The sequence below is a fragment of the Gopherus evgoodei genome, unplaced genomic scaffold (assembly GCF_007399415.2).
Source record: "Gopherus evgoodei ecotype Sinaloan lineage unplaced genomic scaffold, rGopEvg1_v1.p scaffold_32_arrow_ctg1, whole genome shotgun sequence".
NCBI classification, from domain to species: Eukaryota; Metazoa; Chordata; order Testudines; family Testudinidae; genus Gopherus; species Gopherus evgoodei.
This window is the reverse complement of record NW_022059994.1, coordinates 518,182-540,263: the sequence shown is the minus strand read 5'-3', so window position 1 is coordinate 540,263 and position 22,082 is coordinate 518,182. Positions and strand designations below refer to the sequence as shown.

General features: G+C 48.3%; 3 protein-coding genes across 11 annotated transcripts in view; 1 reads left to right on the top strand and 2 right to left on the bottom strand.

The window, feature by feature from the left end:
• The window catches only part of LOC115640727 (zinc finger protein 420-like), a 168,528-nt gene extending 154,790 nt beyond the window's left edge, over positions 1–13,738 (bottom strand). The window contains exon 1 of the mRNA XM_030543645.1: positions 13,703–13,738. The gene's annotated coding sequence lies outside the window, so the exon portion shown is untranslated. The remainder of the gene's footprint in view (positions 1–13,702) is intronic.
• LOC115640769 (zinc finger protein 501-like) lies at positions 382–9,971 on the bottom strand. 5 transcript variants are annotated; one of them, XM_030543751.1, is made up of 3 exons: positions 9,877–9,971; positions 2,201–2,314; positions 382–1,833 (listed from the first exon to the last, which is right to left on the bottom strand). In XM_030543751.1, exons 1-3 carry the CDS (start codon positions 9,908–9,910, stop codon positions 464–466), a joined length of 1,518 nt encoding a protein of 505 aa, XP_030399611.1. In that variant the 5' UTR covers positions 9,911–9,971; the 3' UTR covers positions 382–463. The 5 variants fall into 5 exon arrangements, with proteins under 5 accessions (XP_030399611.1, XP_030399612.1, XP_030399615.1 ...); XM_030543752.1 differs by having other exon boundaries at positions 382–1,830; XM_030543755.1 differs by lacking the exon at positions 9,877–9,971 and adding an exon at positions 8,342–8,452.
• Positions 13,739–15,940: 2,202 nt separating the features above from the next.
• On the top strand, positions 15,941–21,352 carry LOC115640834 (zinc finger protein 239-like). Of its 5 annotated transcripts, none has more exons than XM_030543867.1 (2): positions 15,941–16,034; positions 19,080–21,352. In XM_030543867.1, exon 2 carries the CDS (start codon positions 19,149–19,151, stop codon positions 20,145–20,147), a length of 999 nt encoding a protein of 332 aa, XP_030399727.1. In that variant the 5' UTR covers positions 15,941–16,034; positions 19,080–19,148; the 3' UTR covers positions 20,148–21,352. The 5 variants fall into 5 exon arrangements, with proteins under 5 accessions (XP_030399727.1, XP_030399728.1, XP_030399726.1 ...); XM_030543868.1 differs by having other exon boundaries at positions 15,945–16,034; positions 19,077–21,352; XM_030543866.1 differs by lacking the exon at positions 15,941–16,034 and adding an exon at positions 17,035–17,195.
• The last annotated feature ends 730 nt before the right edge of the window (positions 21,353–22,082 follow it).

Genomic DNA, 22,082 nt, shown 5'->3' with positions numbered 1-22,082 from the left:
CCACTGCATGCATCCGATGAAGTGGGTTTTAGCCCACGAAAGCTTATGCTCAAATAAATTTGTTAGTCTCTAAGGTGCCACAAGTACTTTCTACCTGCTGCAGCAGGATCCCAGACAGTCTGTGCTGCTACTGTAGGGAAAGACCAGGTGTGTGGGATTTTTCTGAGCTTTGGTGCTCTTTTATCACACTGTTGGAGAAGTGAGATTTTAATGTTAGTGAGGGGCAATTCTAATTGTGCTCCTAACGAGCAATTGGCTAGGAACCCTGGAACCGCATCCACTCTCCGCTCAGTGACTTTCAACTCTTCTACAGGCTCGAATCTGTCATTTCTTTTTCTTGTTTTCACGCGTTTTAGGTACTAATTTTATTAAAAGTCTTTTTAAAAGTCTTTTCTTGTGGGAATTCTTTGATGTATAAAAATGTGAGAGCTCCCACTGAATCTTTTCTACCATTGAAGTGTTTCTAGAGTGTCTCACCCTTGTGGATTCTCCGATGTTTGGTGAGGTAGGAGCTGTTATTGAAGCTTTTCCCGCAGTCCAAACATTTATGGGTTTTCTCTCCCTTGTGGATTGTCTGATGTGTGATAAGGTGTGATCTCTGAATGAATCTTTTGCCACAGTTGAGGCATGTATGAGGTTTCTCTCCCGTATGGATTCTCTGATGTCTAATAAGGGCTGATCTCTGACTAAAACTTTTCCCGCAGTCCAAACATATATGGGGTTTCTCTCCTGTATGGATTCGCTGATGCGTAATAAGGGCTGATCTCCGAACAAAACTTTTCCCACATTCGAGGCACTTATAATGTCTCTCTCCCGTGTGGGTTCTCTGATGCATAATAAGGTGTGAGCTCTGATTGAAAGTTTTCCCACACTCAAGACATTTATAGGGTCTCTCTCCTGTGTGAATTCGCAGATGCTTAGTAAGGTGTGAGCTGTGACTGAAGCTTTTGCCACAGTCCAAGCATTTATGAGGTCTCTCGCCTGTGTGGATTCTCTGATGAATAATAAGTTGTGATCTCACATTGAAGCTTTTCCCACAGTTGAGGCACTGATAGGGTTTATTTCCTGTGTGGGTTCTCAGATGTGTGATAAGACTAGAGCTCTGATTGAAACTTTTCCCACACTCAAGACATTTATAGGGTCTCTCTCCTGTGTGCAATCTCTGATGCGTAATAAGGTAGGAGCTGTGATTGAAACATTTCCCGCAATCCAAGCAAATATGTGGTTTCCCTCCCGTGTGGTTTCGCTGATGTTTAATAAGGTTTGATCTCACGTTGAATCCTTTCCCGCACTCAAGGCATTTATAAGGTCTCTCTCCTGTGTGTAACCTCTGGTGTGTAATAAGATGTGAGCTCTGAGTGAAGGTTTTCCCACAGTCCAGGCATTTATAAGGTCGTTCCCCTGTGTGCATTCTTCTGTGTTTAATAAGGTCTGAGTTCTTACTGAAGGTTTTCCCACAGTCCAAGCATTTATAGGGTTTCTCGCTGGAGTGGTTTCTCCAACATGTAACAAGATTTCTACTCACACTGAATCTTTTCCTATTCTCTAGGCGTTTATAGGGTTTCTCTTCCTGGTGATATGTTTGTGGGGCTGTGGTTTCCTTGGGATCTTTGCATCCTCCCCCATATTGAATGGATTCATCCACCCAAAAAATGAAGTAGTTTCTCAGCTGGCTCTCAGACCTGCACCGATTTCCCCAGGCTTTGCCCTGTTCCAAGCACTGGGAAAAATTCCCTTCAGCTCTTCTCAAAAACATCTCCTGCAGTTTCACTTGCTCAGGACCTTCCTGCTGCTGAATTTCCTCCTTGTTCTTACTCACTGTCATATCACCTGCTGGGAGAGAGAGAATCCAGAGAGGAGTCATTGTCTGGGCTGGTAGAAAGAACAGAAAGGGGAATAGCACCGAGGGAAAACACAACACAGTGACTGTTGAGGAGATGGAGACATTGGATACAGCCTCCACATCCCACCCCAAAACTCCCAGGGAAGTGAAGTCAGGGAGGAAATTCTGAACAGCTAACAGGATGGCTTGGAAGCCGTGACTGACATTTGTCTTGATGCTACGACACCTGCTGACTGCAGCCCTGACCTGGGTGAGATGGGGAAAAACAGAGAGCTCTCACTCACAGCACATTTTGGGAGTCCCAGCTTTTTCCTTCACTCCCTGGATGTTTCTGTGTCAGTTTCCTTGACTCCTCACCTGTGCGGGTGCCTCTCGGGCTCTCCCTTTCCTCATCGGCCTGGAGATCCGGGACCCACGGCTCTTCCCCTCGTTCCAGTTGGGCGATCAGGTCAGGTTTGGGAATGGGAAATCCTGCTCAGGGGGTGAAATCAAACATGATCAGGATGCAAGGAGTATTGGTAGAGTATCTGTCACAAAGGGCATTCCCTGATTTTAACCTGGCCCTGCGCTGTGCTGGAGCGGGGGAGTGGAATGTGGAATCTGAACAAACGGGGACATGGTCATTGAGCCTCTTTGGGAGAGGCAGACATATGGGGAGGTGGGGGGAATTGACTCTCACTAAGAGTTCCCAGGATCTGTGCGCTCTGGGGGACTTGCTGACGTGCACACAGCTCTGCTGTTTTAAACTCCTGCCTATTTCCAAATCTGCAGAGCCCAGAGCCCTCCCCATGGATGGCGCTAGTCCCAGGAAGGGAGGAGAACCAGGATTCTGTGTGTGAGTGAGAAGTAATACAGGCAGGACAATACACGGCTTCTGCCCCCTTGAAAGCTGGAGAGATAGGATGAAGTAGCATATCCATTAGAGTGCAACGTGTAATTTACCTGCCTCATGGGCAGCTGGTGAATATGTGCATGCGATACAAGCAGCTCACTGCCCTTACAGACAAAGCACAGCGTGTGGAGGCTAGAGCGCCTTAACTGGAGGAGCAAAGGGAGATAGAGAGGTACAAAGAGAAGACTTTTAGGGACACTGTAGAGCAGTCCCACCTCCAGTCCAACAGGCCCTGTGCTGTTGAGGAAGATGAAAGTCTTGGGGCTTGAAAGCACCATGCTGGAACTGAGGGAAACGATCCCACAGTTGGGACTCACCTTCCAGATGATATCATGATATCCTCAGACACTGAGGATACCGATGGATGGGTGACCGGAGTTATTAGGAAGAGACAGGTAATAGTAATGGGGAGTTTGAATATTAGAAATATAGATGGGTTTGTGACAACTAGGAGAACCGCATGGTGCATTGCCCACTAGATGCAAAGGTAGTAGTTCTCACAAGACATCTAGAGAGCCTTACAAGTAGTGCTGGGGAGAAGCTGATGGTCGTGGTACATGTAGGTATCAATGACACAAGGAAAGATAGGACAGTGTTCCTGGAGGCCAAAGTTAGTCTGCTAGGTAAGGGATTAAAGTCCAGGATCTCCATGGTAGTATTCTCTGAAATGCTTCCAGTTACACGCACAAGGCCAAGAAGACAGGCAGAACTGCAGGGTCTTGTAAAAGTTACTGGTAGCCCCCCTTAACAGCTTACAAGCAGCCAGTAGGGGAAAGCAGAAGCCTCACGTACACAGTAACCTGAACTTTTGAACTATCTTTTCTCTTCTGCCTCAAAGCAGAGAAAACTTGCTTCAAACCAGTTTTTACTAACCAGATAACAAAAGTGCAGGGTTTGACACCTACCAATCAAGTGTTAACACACAAGGGTCTTTGTCTAAAAGTGCATAAAAGGCTTGTAAAATTTGTATGAAATAGAGTCTTTTGTACCAAGGTACAGGGCTCTCTTTTCTTCTGCAAAATAAAGCATCTTTTCCTTATCCCTGTCAGACTGTTATTGGCTCTCAGCTAGGCAGACCTGATATTTCGGTAACAGTTTCTGGAGACCCAGATGGGACTCTCCTAGCTCGGACATCGGATTCTGGATGGCTGCGGCGAACTAGGAGCGGCGCCACTGGGTTGCTTAACCCCTCTTCCTCATTTCACCGCGGCCCCTGGGGTTCGTGCTCCAATAAGGTGAGCCCTAATAGGATAAGAAAACACTATCTGGTTCTGTTCTGTTTTGGTTAACCGGTTACTGTTTTTCTGCTGTATACATTTGGGCGTTAGGTGTGTAGGCAGAACTAAACCTCTCGTTCATAATTCCTCAGGGTGGAAGCCACAGCGTGCAATGAATCTCTGAGGTCGAATTGGGATCCTTCTGCCCCATCCCCTGTAGTGGTCAGTGTAATAGAAGTAAAAAATTCTGAATTAGACCATAATTCCCTCTGTTCTCTGTGTAATTCTCTGTTTGAGCGTCAGGAGACAGACGGGTGGGTCTCTGGGTAAACCCTCTAAAGATAGCTCTTTGGATTATATGTTAAGTAAATGGCCCCTGCCCGGTGTTCAAAAAGGGATGTCAAAGAAGCGCTTTTTACAATTTTGCACCCAGGATTGGCCAGCCCTGGGAACTGCATGGCCCGAGTTTGGCTCCTTTGATATTCCGACTCATTTAACCCCTTTTGCACCTGATATTGGAGAATCAGGCGCCAGGTCAAATGGACTATTGGTTTTTGTGGGACGATGAGGCTCAACGTCGCTTGAAGAAGGTACAAATCCAGTCCCTCCGACTTTTATGAGAGACTTTCTAAAGCATTTTGTACTTATACTAACATAGACCCCAAGGCTGCAGACACACAGTCCACGGTCAGGCTCATTTTTATCTCTCAGTCAGCCCTGGACATTAATAAGCGGTTGCTGCAGCTCGAGGGCGCGGAGGGAAAATCCCTGGAGGAACTGGTAAGCGTGGCCACCTGTGTGTATCATACAAAAAATAAAGTACAAGAGACCAAACAGGTGAGGATGCTAGCAGCCCTTGTAAATGCTGGGAGTAAGAGACAAGGAGGGAGGCGGAGACCCCCCAAGTGGCAACTGAAAGAGGATCAAGGGGGGCCCCCAAGCTGCGCTAATGAAATATGTCAATACTGTAAGCAGCTTGGTCACTGGAAAAGAGAGTGCCCAAAACGACGTACCGGACGACAGCCCCAACCTCAACACCAGATGGCTGTGGTAAGAACAGACGCTGTCAATAGTAAGAAATAATGGCGACCTGGGGGTCCACTTGTTACCTATTCAAATGACTTTACCACTTATATATGTTCCTCCACAGACCCCCAGGTCCGTTTAACTTTGGAAGGAACCACTTATTCTTGTCTTTTGGACTCAGAGGCTGCCCTTTCCACTGTTACTGCTAAGCCAAAAAAAAACAAACTTTACAAATAAAAGCATTCCGGTAATGAATATAGGCGGAAAGCCATTTGAGTGTCCTGTATTGCAGGAGGCTACTGTAGAAATCTCTGGTGTCTCAGCCTCCCATGCATTTTTGCTAGCTCCTAATTCCCCAGTTAACCTTCTGGGCAGAGACCTGCTGTGTAAATTACATGCTCAAATTTTCTTTTCAGATAATAAAATCATTCTTTGGTTGCCTCAGAATCGACTCGCCCAGCTATGTGCCGCATTAACCCAGGCTACCGAGGAACCGATTCTGCCTGCGGGCCCGATGAACCTGCCTGAACAACTCAGACAAGAGGTATATGCCTCCCTGTGGGGCACTTCAAAGGCAGACTTGGGCACTCTCCGGATAGAACCGGTATAAATAACCCTGAAGCCAGACATTGACATTCCTCGAATTCATCAGTATCCCATCCCCCAAGAAGCTCTGTTGGGCCTCCGGAATCTTATCAACACATTCCTAGGGTTGGGAGTGTTGGTTCGCATTAAGTCCCCCTTCAACATCCCATCCTGCCTGTTAGAAAACCTGACCTGGATCCAAAGGGAAAACCGGTATACTGATTTGTCCAGGACTTACGTGCAGTAAATAAAGTTGTTCAGGCTAGACACAATGTGGTACCTAACCCTCATACAATCCTGACTGCCATTCCAGCAGGTACTGCTCGTTATTCAGTAATAAATCTGTATAATGCCTTTTTCAGCATTCCTCTAGATCGAGACAGCTTCAGGAAGACCCGATATTTCGATAACAGTTTCAATGCATGGACGAGACGATGGAGTAGGAAGGAGATATTTAGGTTTATTAGGAACCAGAGAACTTTTGGTGGCAGGAGGAGACTCTACAGGAGGGATGGGCTCCCACTAAACCAAAATGAAACTAGACTGCTGGCATGTCAAATTAAAAAATGTGTAGAGGGGTTTTTAAACTAAGGTCAGGGGCGAGCCTTGGATTAGGTGAAGACATCCTTTAGAGATGAATTTATTAAAGGGGTAGCTCTATATCCTAGTATCGAGGCTAGGGAAGGAGTTGGTAAAGTACAGGGGAAAGCTGGAGAGGAACAGTTACACAAAAGGGCGTCCCCGATTGACACAGAACACGTGAAGGCAAGCCTATTGAGAAAATGGACAAGTGCTTGTATACAAATGCTAGAAATCTACAAATACTAAGATGGCTGAATTTGAGGGCATGGGTTAAATGAGCTTATTGATATAACAGGCATTGCAGAATCTCAGTGGAATGAGGATAATCAATGGGACACAGTAATACCAGGGTACAAAATATACAGCCATGACAGAGTAGGTCACGCTGGTGGGGCAGTGGTGCTATTATATGATAAATTAAAAAACCAGAGTCAAATAGGGTGAAAAACTAAAATGAATCAAATTGTAAATTATGGATAGGAATCCCATGCTTGAATATTAAGAGTATAGCAGTAGGAATATGCTATTGACCTCATGACCAGGATAGTGACAGTGATTGTGGTATGCTAAGGGAGGTCAGAGAGGCTACAACAGTAGAAAATGTAAAAATAATGGGTGATTTCATCTATCCTCAGGTAAATGTCACCATGATTCAGAGATAAAATTTCTAGACACCATAAATTACTGCTTCTTGGAGCAGCTAGTCCTTGAACCCACCAGGGGAGAAGCAATTCTTGATTTAGTCCTAAGTGGAGGACAGGATCTGGTCCAAGAGGTAACTCTAGCTGAACCATTCAGTAAAAATGATCTGTAATTTATTAAATTTAATATCCTTGTAGGCGGGAAAGCCCCCAAAAGTCTAACTTCAGTACCGGGCAAACTAGTTGAAACTACATAAAGAACACAATTATCAGATCCACAGATGAACACAATATATTAGGAAAGAGTCAACACATCTTTTGTAAAGGGAAATCACGCCTCACCGATCTATTGGAATTCTTTGAGGGAGTCAACAAGCATGTGGACCCACCATAATAACATTTAACTTTAACAAGGGAAACCACACAAGAATGAGGATACTAATTAGACAGAAATTAAAAAGAGCAGTTCCCCAGGGTAAAATGCTTGCAGACAACAGGGAGACTACTTAAAATCACCATAACGGAGGCTCAGACCAAGTGTCTACCCCAAATCAAAACAGACAGTGGGAGGACCAAAAGAATGCCACCCTGGCTAAACAGCAGAGTAACAGAGGCCATTAGAGGCAAAAAAGCATCCTTTCAAATTTGGGACTCCTAGTAAGGATAACAGGAAGGAGTGCAAACTCTGGTAAGTTAATTCTAAAAGTAAAATATGGCAGGCCAAGAAAGAATTTGAGAAACAACTTGCTAAAGACGCAAAAATTAACAGTGATTTTGTTTTTAAGGACATCTGAAGGAGGAAGACTGCCAAACAGGCAGTGGGGCCACTAGGTGACAAAGACTCAAGGAAAACAAGGCCATTGTAGGGAAGCTAAATACATTCTTTGCATCGGTCTTCACTGCAGAGGATGTGTGGGAGACACCCACCTCAGAGTTATTCTTTTGGGGGGACATCTTTGAAGTCCATATTTATCCCAGAAGACGGTTTAGACCAAACTGATAAATTAAACAGTAATAAGGAACCAGGCTCAGGTGGTATTCGCCCAAGAGTTCTGAAGGAACTAAAATATGAAATTGCAGAGCTACTGATTGAAGCATGTAACCTCAGTCTCTGTACCAGAAGAAAGCTATGCAATGTCATTTGCAAGGACTCCATAGGTGATCCTAGCAATTACAGGCAGGTAAGTCTAACGTCAGTACTGGGCAAATTGATTGAAAACTATAGTAAAGAACAGAATCATCTGACACATAGATGAACACGATATGTTGGGGAAGAGTCGACACAGCTTTTGTAAAGGGAAATAATGCCTCACTAATCTATTAGAATTCTTTGAGGGAGTCAACAAGCATGTGGACAAGGGCGATCCAGTTGACACAGTGTACTTGGTCTTTCAGAAACCCTTTAATAAAGTTCCTTACCGAGGCTATTAAGGAAACTGAGGCCTGGTCTACATTGAGTGGGGGGGTGGCAGAATTGATCTAAGATACACAACTTCAGCTACAAGAATAGCGTAGCTGAAGTCGATGTATCTTAGATCAAATTAAAATTACTTACTTCATGTCCTCGCGGCGCTGGATCAACGGCCGCGGCTGCCCCGTTGATTTTGCTTCTGCCTCTCGCACTGCTGGAGTTCAGCAGTTGACGGGAGAGTGATCAGGGATCAATTTATCGCGTCTACACTACACACAATAAATCAATCCCCAATAGATCGATCACTACCCGCCGATCCAGCGGGTAGTGTAGACGTACCCTAAGAGTCATGCAATAAGAGGGAAGGTCTGCTCATGGATCAGTCACTCGTTGAAAGATAGGAAACAAAAAGTCAGAATAAATGGTCAGTTTTCACAAAGGAGAGAGGTGAATAGTGGGGCCCACAAAGAATCTGTACTGGGACCTCTGTTATTCAACAGATTCATTAATGATCTGGGCAAAGGGATGAACAGTGAAGTGACAAAATTTGCAAATGATACAAAATTGTTCAAGACAGATGAGTCTAAAGCAGACTGTGAGGAGTTACAGAAGGATCTCACTGAACCATGAGACTAGGCACCAAAATGGCTGATGAAATTCAAGCTTCATAAGAGCAAAGTAGTGCACACTGAATATGTATAGTTAGGATTATTTTCTTCAGTGTATGTTCTAAATTAGCTGTTTCCACTCAAGAAAGAGATCTTGGAATCACCGTGGATAGTTCTCTGAAAACTTCTGCTCAATCTGCAGCAGTAGTAAAAAAGTCTAACAGTATGTTAGGAACTATTAGAAAAGTAATGCTGGAATGCTGTGCCCAGTTCTGGTCTCTCCACCTCAAAAAAGGTATAGTGAGGAACTGGAAAAGGTTCAGAGAAGGGCAACAAAGATAATCAAGGGTATGGAATGGCTTCCATATGAGGGGAGACTAAACAGATTAGGGCTCTTTAGTTTCAAAAAAGATGACTAAGGGGGGATCTGACAGAGGTCTATACAATTATGAGTGATGTGCAAAAACTGAATAGAGAAATGTTATTTACCCTTTTATACAACACAAAACCAGGGGATACCCGATTAAATAATAGGCAGTAGGATTAATACATACAAGAGGAAGTTCTTTCTTCACACAATGCAGTTAGCCTGTGGAACTCATTGTTGATGGATGTTGTGATGTCCAAAAGTATAACTGGGTTAAAAAACAAACTGGAAAACTTCACGGAGAATAGGTCCAGCTAGGGCTATTAGCCAAGATGGTCAGGGATGCAACCCCATGCTTGGAGTGATGGCGAACATCTGGCTAACAAAAGCCATGACTGGAAGACAAGTGTGGGTCACTCCATAATTGCCCTGTTCTGAACACACCCCATGAACCTCTGGTACTGGCCACTGTCAGAGACAGGATACAGTGCTAGATGGACCATAGTCTGACCCAGTATGCAACTGTTATGCTCTGACATTTCTATCCCACTAGAGGGGGTATGAAGATGAAAGTCTCTCTCATGCTGCAGCTGTGGACTCTAGGACCTAGTCCCCCCAATCCAACTGACCAGGGAATAACCTGACCAGATTCAGACACACAGACCCCATGGCTTCCAATAACCAAGGGGACGAGAATCCCTTACCCAGTGAAGTCACCATCTTGTAGTTCTCCTGCATGACGTCCCTGTAGAGGGCTCTCTGAGCGGGGTCCAGCAGAGCCCCCTGCCCCTGGGTGAAATAAACAGCCACCTCCTCGAAGGTCACCGGCATCTGAAACAACAAGAGTCCCCCACTCAGCACCTGCTGCCCCAGCCACAATCCCACTAGTCACACAGGAGGAAGGATAAATAAATGGAAGCTCTGGGGGGTGACAGAGTAGCAGAGTCTCACCCTCACCCTGCTCAGAGCAGCCAGGAGGCTTTGGGGGATGGGAGAAGGTGAGAGCTCCTTGTCCCCCTAGGGGACGGAGCAGGGCAGGGTCTTCTCATTTCCCACATACCTGCCAGCCACAGGCTGATCCGGGAAGCAGAGCTCTGAGCCAGGGACAGGGACAGGAATCCCAACAGCTTCCCTGTGTATTTCACAGCAGCCTCTGGACAGTGGGTTCAGGCTCCAGCACTGGAAGTCTGGTCAGTTTTCCCAGCCCTGCCCAGGGGGGTGTTTCCTGTTTCAGAAATGGGGGAATGTTTCTTCCCCACCGGCGACAATGGGCCTGTTCAGAAAATCAGGCTCCAAGTTGAATGTGTCCCAGCTGGTTTGTCACATGCTGGCCCCTCCCCCTCTACAGCAAACCCCCCTGCAGCTCCCTGAAAATTCCCTACCTGAGCTGGCTCCATCATAGCCATTTCCCTTCCCTGTCCCCTGGAAGACGGGACGATCTGGAGCGACAAGTGGATGTGATTCCTCAGTCTGTCAGGGCGAGAGGGACGATGGGGGAGGTTTCAGAAGGGGCTTGAGTCTATTTCACAGCCCAATTCCCCTCAGGCTCTCTCCCTGCAGACAGATGCTCTGGACTCTGCCATACTGGGAAAACCCTCAGTCACTTTATTACAACACAGACCCGGCCCCTCCCACCAGCACTGAACCCCCTGAGACACTTTTAAACCGTCCCAGGGACAGAGTCACCAAGACAAATACTAGAAAAGAGCAGAATCAAAGGAGCCACTCTGGGGGATTCACCCTGACATTGGCCCTGAGGGAAGTGCATCACCACAGCAGTGCGGGGACTCAGCCAGGGCAGGACCTGGCTTCTCCTTTGTCAGCTCCTCCCCTTGTTCCCAGGAGAGTCAGTCTGCCCCGGGGGATGCAGGGAATGAGGCTTGGAGACTCTCTTCTGGCTTCTTGCTCTGGCTGCCCCTTTCAGTCTCTGCACTCTCCCTTTCTGTCTCATTCCCTCTGCCTGGGAGAACTGGTTACTGCTCCATTTACACGGGTGTTTGCTCTCCAGTAATCAGATCTGCTACTACAACAGCTATGTCTGTGTCACTGAGGGCAGCAGCTCTGGGACCCGCAGGCACAGGGGGAGCCCCTCCCCCTTCGGTATAAACTCTCCAGCAGGTCCCTGAACGGGGCCATTTGTGCAGAGTCACTGTCCTGCCCGGCCCCAGCCCTTTCCCTCAGGTCTCTCCATCACCTACAGGTCTTCAGCTCTGGGGCTGGTGTGGGCAGAGCCCAGGGCTGCCCCAGGGGCTGGTTCCAGCCACTGGTGAAAGTGTCCACCCAGGCTGCGCATAGACGGGGACTTTAATGAAGGTCTGTCCCCAGCACAGCCCCAGCTGGGAAGCAGTCATTTCACACTCTGGGCTCTCAGGCAGAGGACGCAGCAGTATCTGACCCAGGCAGCTCAATTCAAGGGCTCTAATATCAGGAGCAGAGAGAGACACATACCAGCCTCCTCTGCTCCCTTGGGAATAATCAGAGCCCTCTGGCGGCAGCAGCTAGCGACTGAGCCTCGCTGTGCTACCTCTGCAGCCCCCAGGGAGAGGCATACAGAGGCTGATCTCATCATCATGCTCACCCCTGCCAGAGCCAGCAGTGACTCCGGTCTGACACTGGTGTGGCTGATATCTGAATCCTGCCTGGAAATCAGACCAGTGTCCTGGGCAGCCCCCAACACTCATATCTTGACTTTAGCAAAGCTTTTGATATGATCTCTCACAGTATTCTTGCCAGCAAGTTAAAGAAGTATGGATTGGATGAATGGACTATAAGGTGGATAGAAAGCTGGCTAGATTGTTGGGCTCAGTGGGTAGAGATCAACAGCTTGATTTCTAGTTGGCAGCCGGTATCATGCAAAGTGCTCCAGGGGTCAGTCCTGGGCCGGTTTTGTTCAACATCTTTATCAATGATCTGGATTATGGGATGAATTGCACCCTGAGCAAGTCTGCAGATGACATTAAGCTGGCGGGGGGAGGTTGATATGCTGGAGGGTAGAGATAGGGTCCAGAGTGACCTAGACAAATTGGAGGATTGGGCCAAAAGAAATCTGATGAGGTTCAACAAGCACAAGTGCAGAGTCCTGCACTTAAGAGAGGAAGAATCCCATGCACCACTACAGGCTGAGGACCGACCGGCTAAGCAGCAGTTCTGCAGAAAAGGACCTAGGAGTTACAGTGGATGAGAGGCTGGATATGAGTCCGCAGTATGCCCTTGTTGCCAAGAAGGCTAATGGCATATTGGGCTGCATTAGTAGGAACATTGCCAGCAGACTGAAGGAAGTGATTATTCCCCTCTATTCAGCACTGGTGAGGCCACATCTGGAGTATTGCATCCAGTTTTGGTCCCCCCACTACAGAAAGGATGTGGACAAAATGGAAAAAGTCCAGTAGAGGGCACCGAAAATTATTAGGGGGCTGGGGCACATGATTTACGAGGAGAGGCTGAGGGAACTGGGATTATTTAGTCTACAGAAGAGAAGAGAGAAGGGGAAATTTGATAGCAGCTTTCAACTACCTGAAGGGAGGTTCCAAAGACAATGGAGCTCGGCTGTTCTCAGTGGTGGCACATGACAGAACAAGGAGAAATGGTCTCAAGGAGCAGTGGGGGAGGTCTAGGTTGGATATTAAGAAACACAATTTCACTAGGAGGGCGGTAAAGCACTGGAATGGCTTCCCTAGGGAAGTGGTGGAATCTCCATCATTAGAGGTTTTTAAGGTCAGGCTTGACAAAGCCCTGGGTGGGATGATTTAGTTGGTGTTGGTCCTGCTTTGATCAGGGGGTTGGACTAGATGGCCTCCTGAGGTCTCTTCCAACTCTGATATTCTATGATTCTGTGACTCTTCTAGGCTTCTATGACACAGACCCCAAAATCATGAGTGTCTCAAAAAAATGAAATAAAATAAATTGTGGGGGGGGCATTGGGTGTGGATATTTGCTTAGCAAATTTTGAGCCCTTAGGTGGAAGCCTCCACCTACCTCCAAAACATCGACTAGTTGCACTAAAGGAATTCCCCTCTGGCCGCTGGGTGGGGCAGCCCCTAACCCTCTCCTGCCCCATGGGGTGGGGGAGCTGCCCTTGTATCTCCCTCTTTCCTTCTCTCCCTCCCCCAGCAAGTCTGCTCTTGCTATCTCCCCCCAGCCTTCCCTCCCCACGCCCCCACTTTCCTTCGCAGCGCCCCCACTCAGTTTCCTTCTATTGCAGCCCTGTTCCCATCCGCCCCATAAGTTTCCCCCGATTGCCCTGCATCGCCCCATCCTCTCTTCAGCGCCCCCCCACCCCATCCCATCCTACCACCTAAAATCCCCCCTTATCCCCCGCTCCTCTTCAGCCCCCTACCGGTTCCCCACCGTGTTACTGTCCTGCCTCCAGCACGGCCCGGGCTGGCTCCCCCCGCCCCGCACACACCGGGGCTGGCGGCAGCTTTCCCGGGCCCCGGGCGGGAATCGCAGCCAGCCCCGCTGGGAGCAGCCTGCGGCCAAACCTCCCCCTGCAGCCCGGGGGTGCCGGGGGGGGGGGCGGGTCTCTCTCACCTTCCCTCCGAGCGGGGCCCCCCGGGGCAGGGGCCGGGCCGGGCTGGGGGCTCTGCCCTGGGAGAGGCTCCTGGGGAGCAGCGGGAAGGGCCCTGCTGGAGATTCCCCTCTCCCGGCTGCAGCCAGGGCTCCGGGCTCCCAGCACCAGCCGCCAGGGCTTGGGGATCTCGCCAGGAGCCTGGGAGCCAGAGTCACCGCAGCGGCTGCGAGTCACTTCCTGCAGCCGGGACTGACCCCAGCGATCGCTCCCAGCCGCTCCTGGGTCCTAGCGATAAACCCATCGCTCTGCAGCCCCCTGCCCCAGACACTTGCCATCAGGGGCTCCATACAGAGGCAGCTTCTCTCAGCATTTAAGGGAGCATCGTGCATAGAAGCCAATGTGCCCATGGATGGGCAGACAGGAGAGGATTCCAGGGAGGGGAAGATGGGACATATGTGGGGAGACGCTGGCTTGTTACCTGGTGCGTGGGGGTCTCAGTCCTTGCCACTCACTCAGTGTCACCCTGGTGCCCCACCTGTTTCGTGGGGGAGCACCTAGGTCACACCTGAGTGAGCAATGGGGCAGCCAGCACTGCTCCTCCTCACCACTGCAGTGTGCAGCAGCCTCCACATCCACACACAAATTGAGGCCTAGATTGCCAGTGCCTTAAGCTGGGCCTGACCTCACTTGATCCCTCCAGGGTTGGGGTTTTGGAGAGGAGAGGAATTGACTCATTAGCTGTGCCCAGCCGAGGCGGGGCCTTTCGCTGGGCCAGGGAGGGAGAGAACAACTCTGTAGTCCAAGGGGCACCTGCCTGGGAGGGTCCTCTCTCCTTCTTTAATGACTCATCCAAAGTGCCATGGGAGGACACATTCAGGGAGCCCCCCACCAGAAGATCCCATGGCCCAGTGGTGAGAGCACTCTCCTAAGAGCTGTGGGAGACCATGATCAAATCCCTTCTGCAGTAGGGGGTGGAATTGAACCTAAGCTTTTGCACAGCGGAGCGACTGCTCGAACTCCTGGGCTGAATGTTTAAAGAAGGAATCCCCCATGCACACTCCTCTCCTCTGGCTACATGGAGCAAGGCACCTGTCTAACTCATTTGCTCCCACAAGGAAAGAGCTTAGGAACCTGCCTTCCTTCCCAGCTGTGCATTCACAATCAGACATAGATGCTGTGATGCTACTCAGCAGAGCCATATCTAGTGATTTTTGGGCCAGAGGCAAGGGACAGGGGCGGCACATTTGGCTCTTCCACAGTGGGTTCCTCTCAGAGGGTTCCTCTCCCTTGCCGATGACCAGTGGCAATTTGGTGGCGGGTTCCTCAGTCCCTCTCAGAGGGAAGGACTTGCCACCGAATTGCTGCCGAAAGAGAAACTTTCTGTGCCCCTCACCTTCCACGCCTGAGGCAAGTTCCTCACTCGCCTTGCCCTCGTTACGGCACTGCTACTCAGGGCTGGGTGTTACCTTGCTGTCACCAGCATGAGGGAGTCTTGCCTGTGCCAGCTGGTTATTAGCACCTTAACACAACCAGCCTCTCAGCCACCATACCTCTCTCCCCTGGGCTACACCAGCCCCACCTTTGCCCTCCAGGTTGACAATAGACGCACCCCAGCTCCTGCTTCCCTTCAAAGCGTCCCCCTGTGGTATCCAGCCCTTAATCACCGGATATCACAGATGTCCCAGTTCCTCTGTTCCCAGAGAAACAGTGTACCCTGGTTTACCAGTTTCACCATACACCACCACTCCAATGTCTCGTGCAGCACTGGAATCTGATGATAAGGAAAAAAAGCTTCTTAAGAATAGAGATTCAAATAGAAACAAGTGTGAGGTACTCTTGTGAGAATTCTGCACACAATATTTTAAAATTGGGGGATCTCTTCCTTGTTCTCACTGCCTGTCTGATCACCTGTTGGGATAGGGAGTGAGAACCCAGATAGGACTCATTCTCTGTGCCAGGGAGAGAGGACAAAGAGAGGAACAGTTAAGAGAGGAAAACACCAGAACTGTTGGGTGGAGTATGTGGAGTCTGTTTTCAGTCCCATCCAGACAGCAGAGGGGAAGCAAAGGCAGGGAGGGAGTTCCTATCAGTTGTTGGCCAGGATGGGTATGAAACTGTGTGTGACATCTGCCATGAAGATAGGACACCTGCTAATTACAACCCTGACCTGGAGAGATAAGATGGAATTGGGGAATCCCTCTCAACATTTCTGGAGGCATCTGGCATTAATCAGAGGGTTTCTCTATCAATTTCATTGATACTTTGCCTGTACAAGTGCCTCTCTTAGCTTTCCTCAGCACGCTGGAGATCGTGGACCACCAGCTCTTCTCTTTGTTCCAGCTGGGTGATCAGGTCAGGTTCAGGAATGGGGGTGAAATCAGGATGCATCATGTTTGATTAGTTTGTCAGAGGAACATTCCTTGGTTGTGCCTTTGTCCTGCACTGTGCTGGGAGGGGGACATGGAATCTGAATGGGTCTGAACAGAGGGGAACATGGTCACTGAGCCCCAGATGTCTGTTTAGGTGTGTGGCAGGGTTGCACCCTCAGGAGGGGCACTTTCTGTGTCCCCCGCGGCTGGAGAAGCTGGCTCTCACCACCTGCCGTGGCTGGAGGGCCTGATTCTCCGATGCATGCAGCTCTGGGGCTGGTGGAGTTTGCTCTCCCCCAGCAGCAGGAGGAGCTGGATCTCCCCACCCCAGCCCAGAGGAGTTCTGTGCCCCTGCAGATTGGGGCATCCCATGTCCCTGCTTCCCCCCCCCCCCCGGGTGCAGCCACATTGTGCTTTGAAGCATCTACCTCAATGTGGGATGGAAAGGGGGTGACTTCTCTATCCCAGAGAGAGCAGAAAAGGGGGATTTCTATGGGGACTGAGGAATGTTCCCGGGGTCTCCAAAATCAGAGGGGACACAGGGCAATGGGGGCCTGGCCCTGGCAGTGCTTAATTTGTGCCAGGGCTGAACCCCTTAATTTAGGCTTGTTGCATCAGTTATGAAAGTAAAAAAGTTGCTTGAGCCCCCCAGCCCCTCTTAGATTACAGATTTAGCCCTGTATCCTGGCCCTAGAGAGGCTGCCCGGAGCCCTGAGCTGCAGGGGACGCGTTTCTCAGTGGCACTGATCTGTCTGCTATTGCTCTGCAGGTTTCTGGAGTTCAAGGGCAGAGAGAGAAGGGCTCTGGCCCCAGATCTTTCCTGGGCCAGGGCTGTGTTAGGTTCAGGGGCGCAGAGCTTCATCAGCTGCTGTATCCAGAGGGCTCTGGTTCTTGCTCAGGGAGGAGGGGAGGGGAAGCTGTGTTTGCTCTAGCTCTGTTTATCTTCCTGGGTCAGGAGCTGCTGTCTCCTCCCTTGTCGTCTGGGGAGGAACCACCAGCTGCTGCTCTCCAGCCGGGTCTGGGCAGGGGCGAGACCTTCATTAAAGCTCCTTCTGTGCCCAGCCCAAGGGGGGACTTTTTGGATCTAGCCCCCTGGGGCCTCCCCAAGCTCTGCCAACACCAGCTCCTGGGCCGGAGACTCCATGTGATGAACGGATGGGCAGGAAAGTGACTGCACGAAGGGCCCCAGGAGACTCGGATCTGGCAGCTGTGTGAAGCTGCCTGGGGGTTGATCTCTCCTTTGCAGCAGCCCTTTGTGGGGGAATCTGCTCCGGGGTGGGGGTTGGGGGGCAAACTGGAAGATTCGGGGGGGGGGAAACAGGGAAGGGGAGACCCACCCACTGGGTTTTCCCCTTTGTGTTTCTGGATTGTCAGAAAGGGAAGGGGGTGAATAAGGAGGCAGAAACGAAGGAAAAGCAGTGAGGGGAATGGGGAGGGTGTGTTTGTGGAATGGTGATTATTCTTCCTTTAAAAACCAACCCCATTACTTCCCATCCATCCTCCCTCCCAGCCCTGGGGTCCCCCTCCCCCTTGAATTCCACAGAAATCTCTTCACTATTTGTCCCTGTCAGCAAATACCTCCCAGCTACAAGGAGGCAAGGTCCTGTGTTAATTAACAGCGCAGTATGTGATTCTAGCATTAGAGATTGTATTACGGTATAATGCACGGGATGAAATCGATATTCCCCAGATTCCCTTTGTTCTGGCACAGCCCAGCTGTGAGTGTTGGACTTTGCAACCTTAATAACATTTTCTTACTCTCGTTTTTTAGGGTAATATAGAAAAAAACCCCAAATCCTCCAGTTCTGATGCTTTTCTTTATAAGTATCTTCTCTGGCCACTTTTCTCTCCAATAATCAAACACTGCTGGACTATTCTTCAGATTTTTGCTCTTATTGAATTTGGATTTAAAATCCTATCTGATTTTGATCCATTTCTCTGTATTTATACATTATTAATCTCTGTGTAAATATTGCTTATTGTTTTCATCTACATATGCATTATTAATATAAAAACCTATCAGAGTTTGCTGGGGTTTTTAATTAGTGAAGATATGTAAATTTTCACAGATTTGCCTCATTTTCTCGCTCACTTATCAATCCCGATAAAAAAAAATCTCCATATTCACTGATGTTTTGCCACCTATAATTATTGAATAATAGACAATTTCCTCCATTTTGCAGAACTATTGCCATGAATTATTGACTTGATTACAGGGAGAAAATATCAGGTACTTAAAATTTCTGTCATCTAGCGGAGAAAGGCATAACAAAAACAAGTGGCTGGAAGTGAAAGCCAGACAAATTCTGATTAGAACTAAGGCCTGAATTTTTTACATTATTAGCCAAAGACTTTAGTACTCCTGCAATGTTGGGAGACCCACATTCAAATCCCTTCTCCACATCCCAAGCAAGTGCCCTAGCCACCAGGGTAAAGGTTATAAAGAAGGTACCAATATCTTCTCTTCTGGCCATTTTATGAAATGTGCCTCGGTCTCGCCACAATTTTGGGGTGTGTGTGGGGGGACTAAAACTAGTTGGTGAGTTCTATCAAATTCACGAATAGTTTCAGGTCCACTGAAATTATGTTCTTCAGCAAATAAACTCTAGCCAAAAAATGTAACCCAGTTCTATTTGTAAACAGACTCCCCTAGTTCTGCTTCACCTCATCCAACCAGCGTTGAACCAGTAGGTGTCATCATGCACTCATGAACTTGTCTCTCTCCCCAGCGGAAGTAGGTCCAATAAAAGACGTTACCTCACCCACCTTGTTTCTCTAATACCCTGCAACTGACACGGTTACACTGCACTGCATATGTCATATACTCCTGGCTTCCCACCTGTCCTGACAGCTGGCAGGAGTTTCCACCCTGACTTTGTTTCCCCCTGAGTGTTTGGATGGGATGGAGAGGCAGAATCCAATTCCTCAATCTCCTAAACAGTTATTATATTGTGTTTCCGCTCTTTGCTGTTCTCCTTTCTTTCTGGCCCACGGAATGACTCCTCTCTCTTTCTCTCTCTCTCAGCAGGTGATGGGACAGTGAGTGAGAACAAAGGAGGAGACTCCTCTGCAGAAAATCCTCAGCAAGTGTGACTGCATGGGACATTATCAGGAAGAACTGAACGGAATTTCTTCCAGAGTCATAAGAGAAGCTGCTAGGAAAATAGTGGATAAATCTATTTGTTGTGGGAGAGGCTGCAGGGATCTCAAGGAAACCATATCCCAGCAAGGAATCCAAATGGGAGAGAGAAAAAACACATCCACTGAGTTTGGGAAGAGTTTTAATGACAGCTCACACCTTCCTAGACAGCAGCGAATGCTCACAGGGGAAAGACCCTTCAAGTGCTTGGACTGTGGGAAAAGCTTTAATCTAAGCTCAAACCTTCTTACCCACCAGAGAACCCACACCGGAGAGCGACCTTATAAATGCTTGGACTGTGGGAAAAGTTTCAGCTTGAGCTCAAACCTTCTTACACACCGACGACACCACACGGGAGAGCGACCCTATAAATGCTTGGACTGCGGGAAAAGTTTCATTCAGAGCTCCGATCTTATTTCACATCAACGACTCCACACAGGAGAGAGACCCTATAAATGCCTTGACTGCGGGAAAAGTTTTATTCAGAGCTCACACCTTATTAGACATCAGAGTCTCCATTTGGGAGAGAAACCCCATAAGTGCCTCATCTGTGGGAAAAGTTTCACTCAGAAGTCACACCTTATTAGACACCAGGGAATCCACACAGGAGAGGAGCCCTATAAGTGCACTGACTGTGGGGAAACATTCATTCAGAGCTCACAGCTTATTGTGCATCAGAGAACCCATACGGGAGAGAAACCTTTTAAATGCTTGGATTGTGGGAAAACCTTTAGTCGGAGTTCCCACCTTGTTGTGCATCAGAGAACCCACACGGGAGAGAAGCCCTATAAATGCTTCGACTGTGGGAAAAGTTTTAGTGTCAACTCAAACCTTATTACGCATCAGAGGACCCACACAGGAGAGAGACCCTATAAGTGCCTGGACTGTGGGAAAAGTTTCCAGCGGAGCTCACATCTTATTAAACATCAGAAAATCCACACAGCAAAGAGGACCTGAATGTGGGGGTCTCTTCACTCAGGGCTATGATCATAACTGGCTTCTGCAAATCCATATAGGATAGAGACCTCGTAAACGTCCATAGTGTGGCAAATGTTTCAAGCAGCGTTCACATCATATTGGACACGAGAGACTCCACACAGCAGAGAAATTGTAGCAGGCTGCCAGCCTCTGCTGTCGTTAGGACCAGCTTTCTGTTTAATACTGGTGTCTTCAAAGTGCTCTGAAACCTGCACGGTTACTCGGATTGCTCTTGGTATTTGGTGTACCTCATGGGTTTGTTGGGTAGGATGAGTGAACTAAATTTGGGGTCACTTGAATATGGGGTTCCTGAGATACAGCCTCCTGACAATAGCTGCTTTTTGCAAAGTTGAGAGGGTCCACCAATGTTTTTTTGCCCAGATCTGGGGATCTGTCACAGGGTTCGAGGATGCATCACCTCTGACCCTGTAACCCTGAGAGCCTCGCAGTGTTTTGCTACTGTAACACCCAGCCTGAGACATTCAGTCAGCAACCAGCATGCAAGTCACAGCCTGAGTGTCTATGTATAACTGTCACCCTGGTCCAGCCACTCTGACGCCGGCAACAGAGCAGGCCCACTCCCTGCTCTCTACCAGCCTGGGTTACCACCAGCAGGGTGACCCCAACGCACTCCTAGTCCTGAATTTTCCCCAAACCGTGGGCTCTGCAACATGCAGTGTCAAACAAATTTATTAACAAAAGGTTATAGGTTAAGTGATGCTGAGAAAAGGAATAAAAGTAGAGATGGTTACAAGTAAATGAAAGTGAAAATTTGCATCTAAAAGTCAAAAACTGAATCTAGCGAGGTACGGGCTTTATTCAAGATAGTTTCTCTCAGCAATCTTCCTTCTTGCCAGCCAGGGTTGAATTTCCCTCAGTTGGGATCTTCTGCAGAAGTCCAAGGGGCTGGCTTCCCTTGTCCATCTGGGTGAAATACCTTTGCCTAAGTGGATTTCTTACCTATATTCAGTTCCCAGAGACTTGAACCCCTCCCTTGGTCCCATCTTTCTCAGCTTGCAAGAGATCTATTCCTTTGTGTCTGTCTAGTGAAGGACCCCAAAGACGACTTCTGTCCTTGCTTATGTTTTCCAAATTTCAATGACTGTGCTTTTAGAGGCAGGATGACCTCATGCTCTACTTCCCTTCCTGTGGACTTCCCAACCCCCTGCTGATTTCTATGTAAATGGGGCTTCCATTGTTTTTGGTTAAACCTTGCATTTAGGGTGAACAGATGTCCTAATTTTAAAGGGAAACTCCTGATATTTGGGGCTTTGTCTTATATAGGTGCCTATTATGCCCCACCCTGTCCCGATTTTTCACTCTTGTTGTCTGGTCACACTACTTGCATTTCACTTTTCATTGCAGCCAGGTAGATAGTTGCCTTCTCTCCTCCCTATTTCTCCCTGTCTGGCCACAGACTTTAAAGCATAATATTATTAGGTGTCCATATTCCCTCGTACATCGTTAATATGGACATTTAACAATGCTATTAATCACTAGTGTGTCATTAGCTTTCAGAAAATACTTCACTCTATATACTTTTATAAGTACATTAATATTGTATCCAATCAGTTGATTCAATTGCTTATCCCCTGAGATTCAGCCCCTCCATCTTTATACACTAGTAAACCTTTGCAACGTATTCTCCTGAATGTTACTCCTCCAAGTAAAGTTTATGTGAGAAAGGCAATGTGGAGTCATGTGGTGATGGAGGCTCCATGATGATTTTTTTTCCCCCATGCTGGTATTTGCTAAAATTCAAATTGTTCTGTTCCCTGCCATCTCCTCTCTCTGATGTCTTGATAGTCCTGTTTATAGGTAAATTGAGGTAAACACACATTCCTTTGTTTAGGACAGACCTATGTCACACCTTTACTGAGGCAAGGCTGCCGGGTCTTCAACATGTTCTAGTAA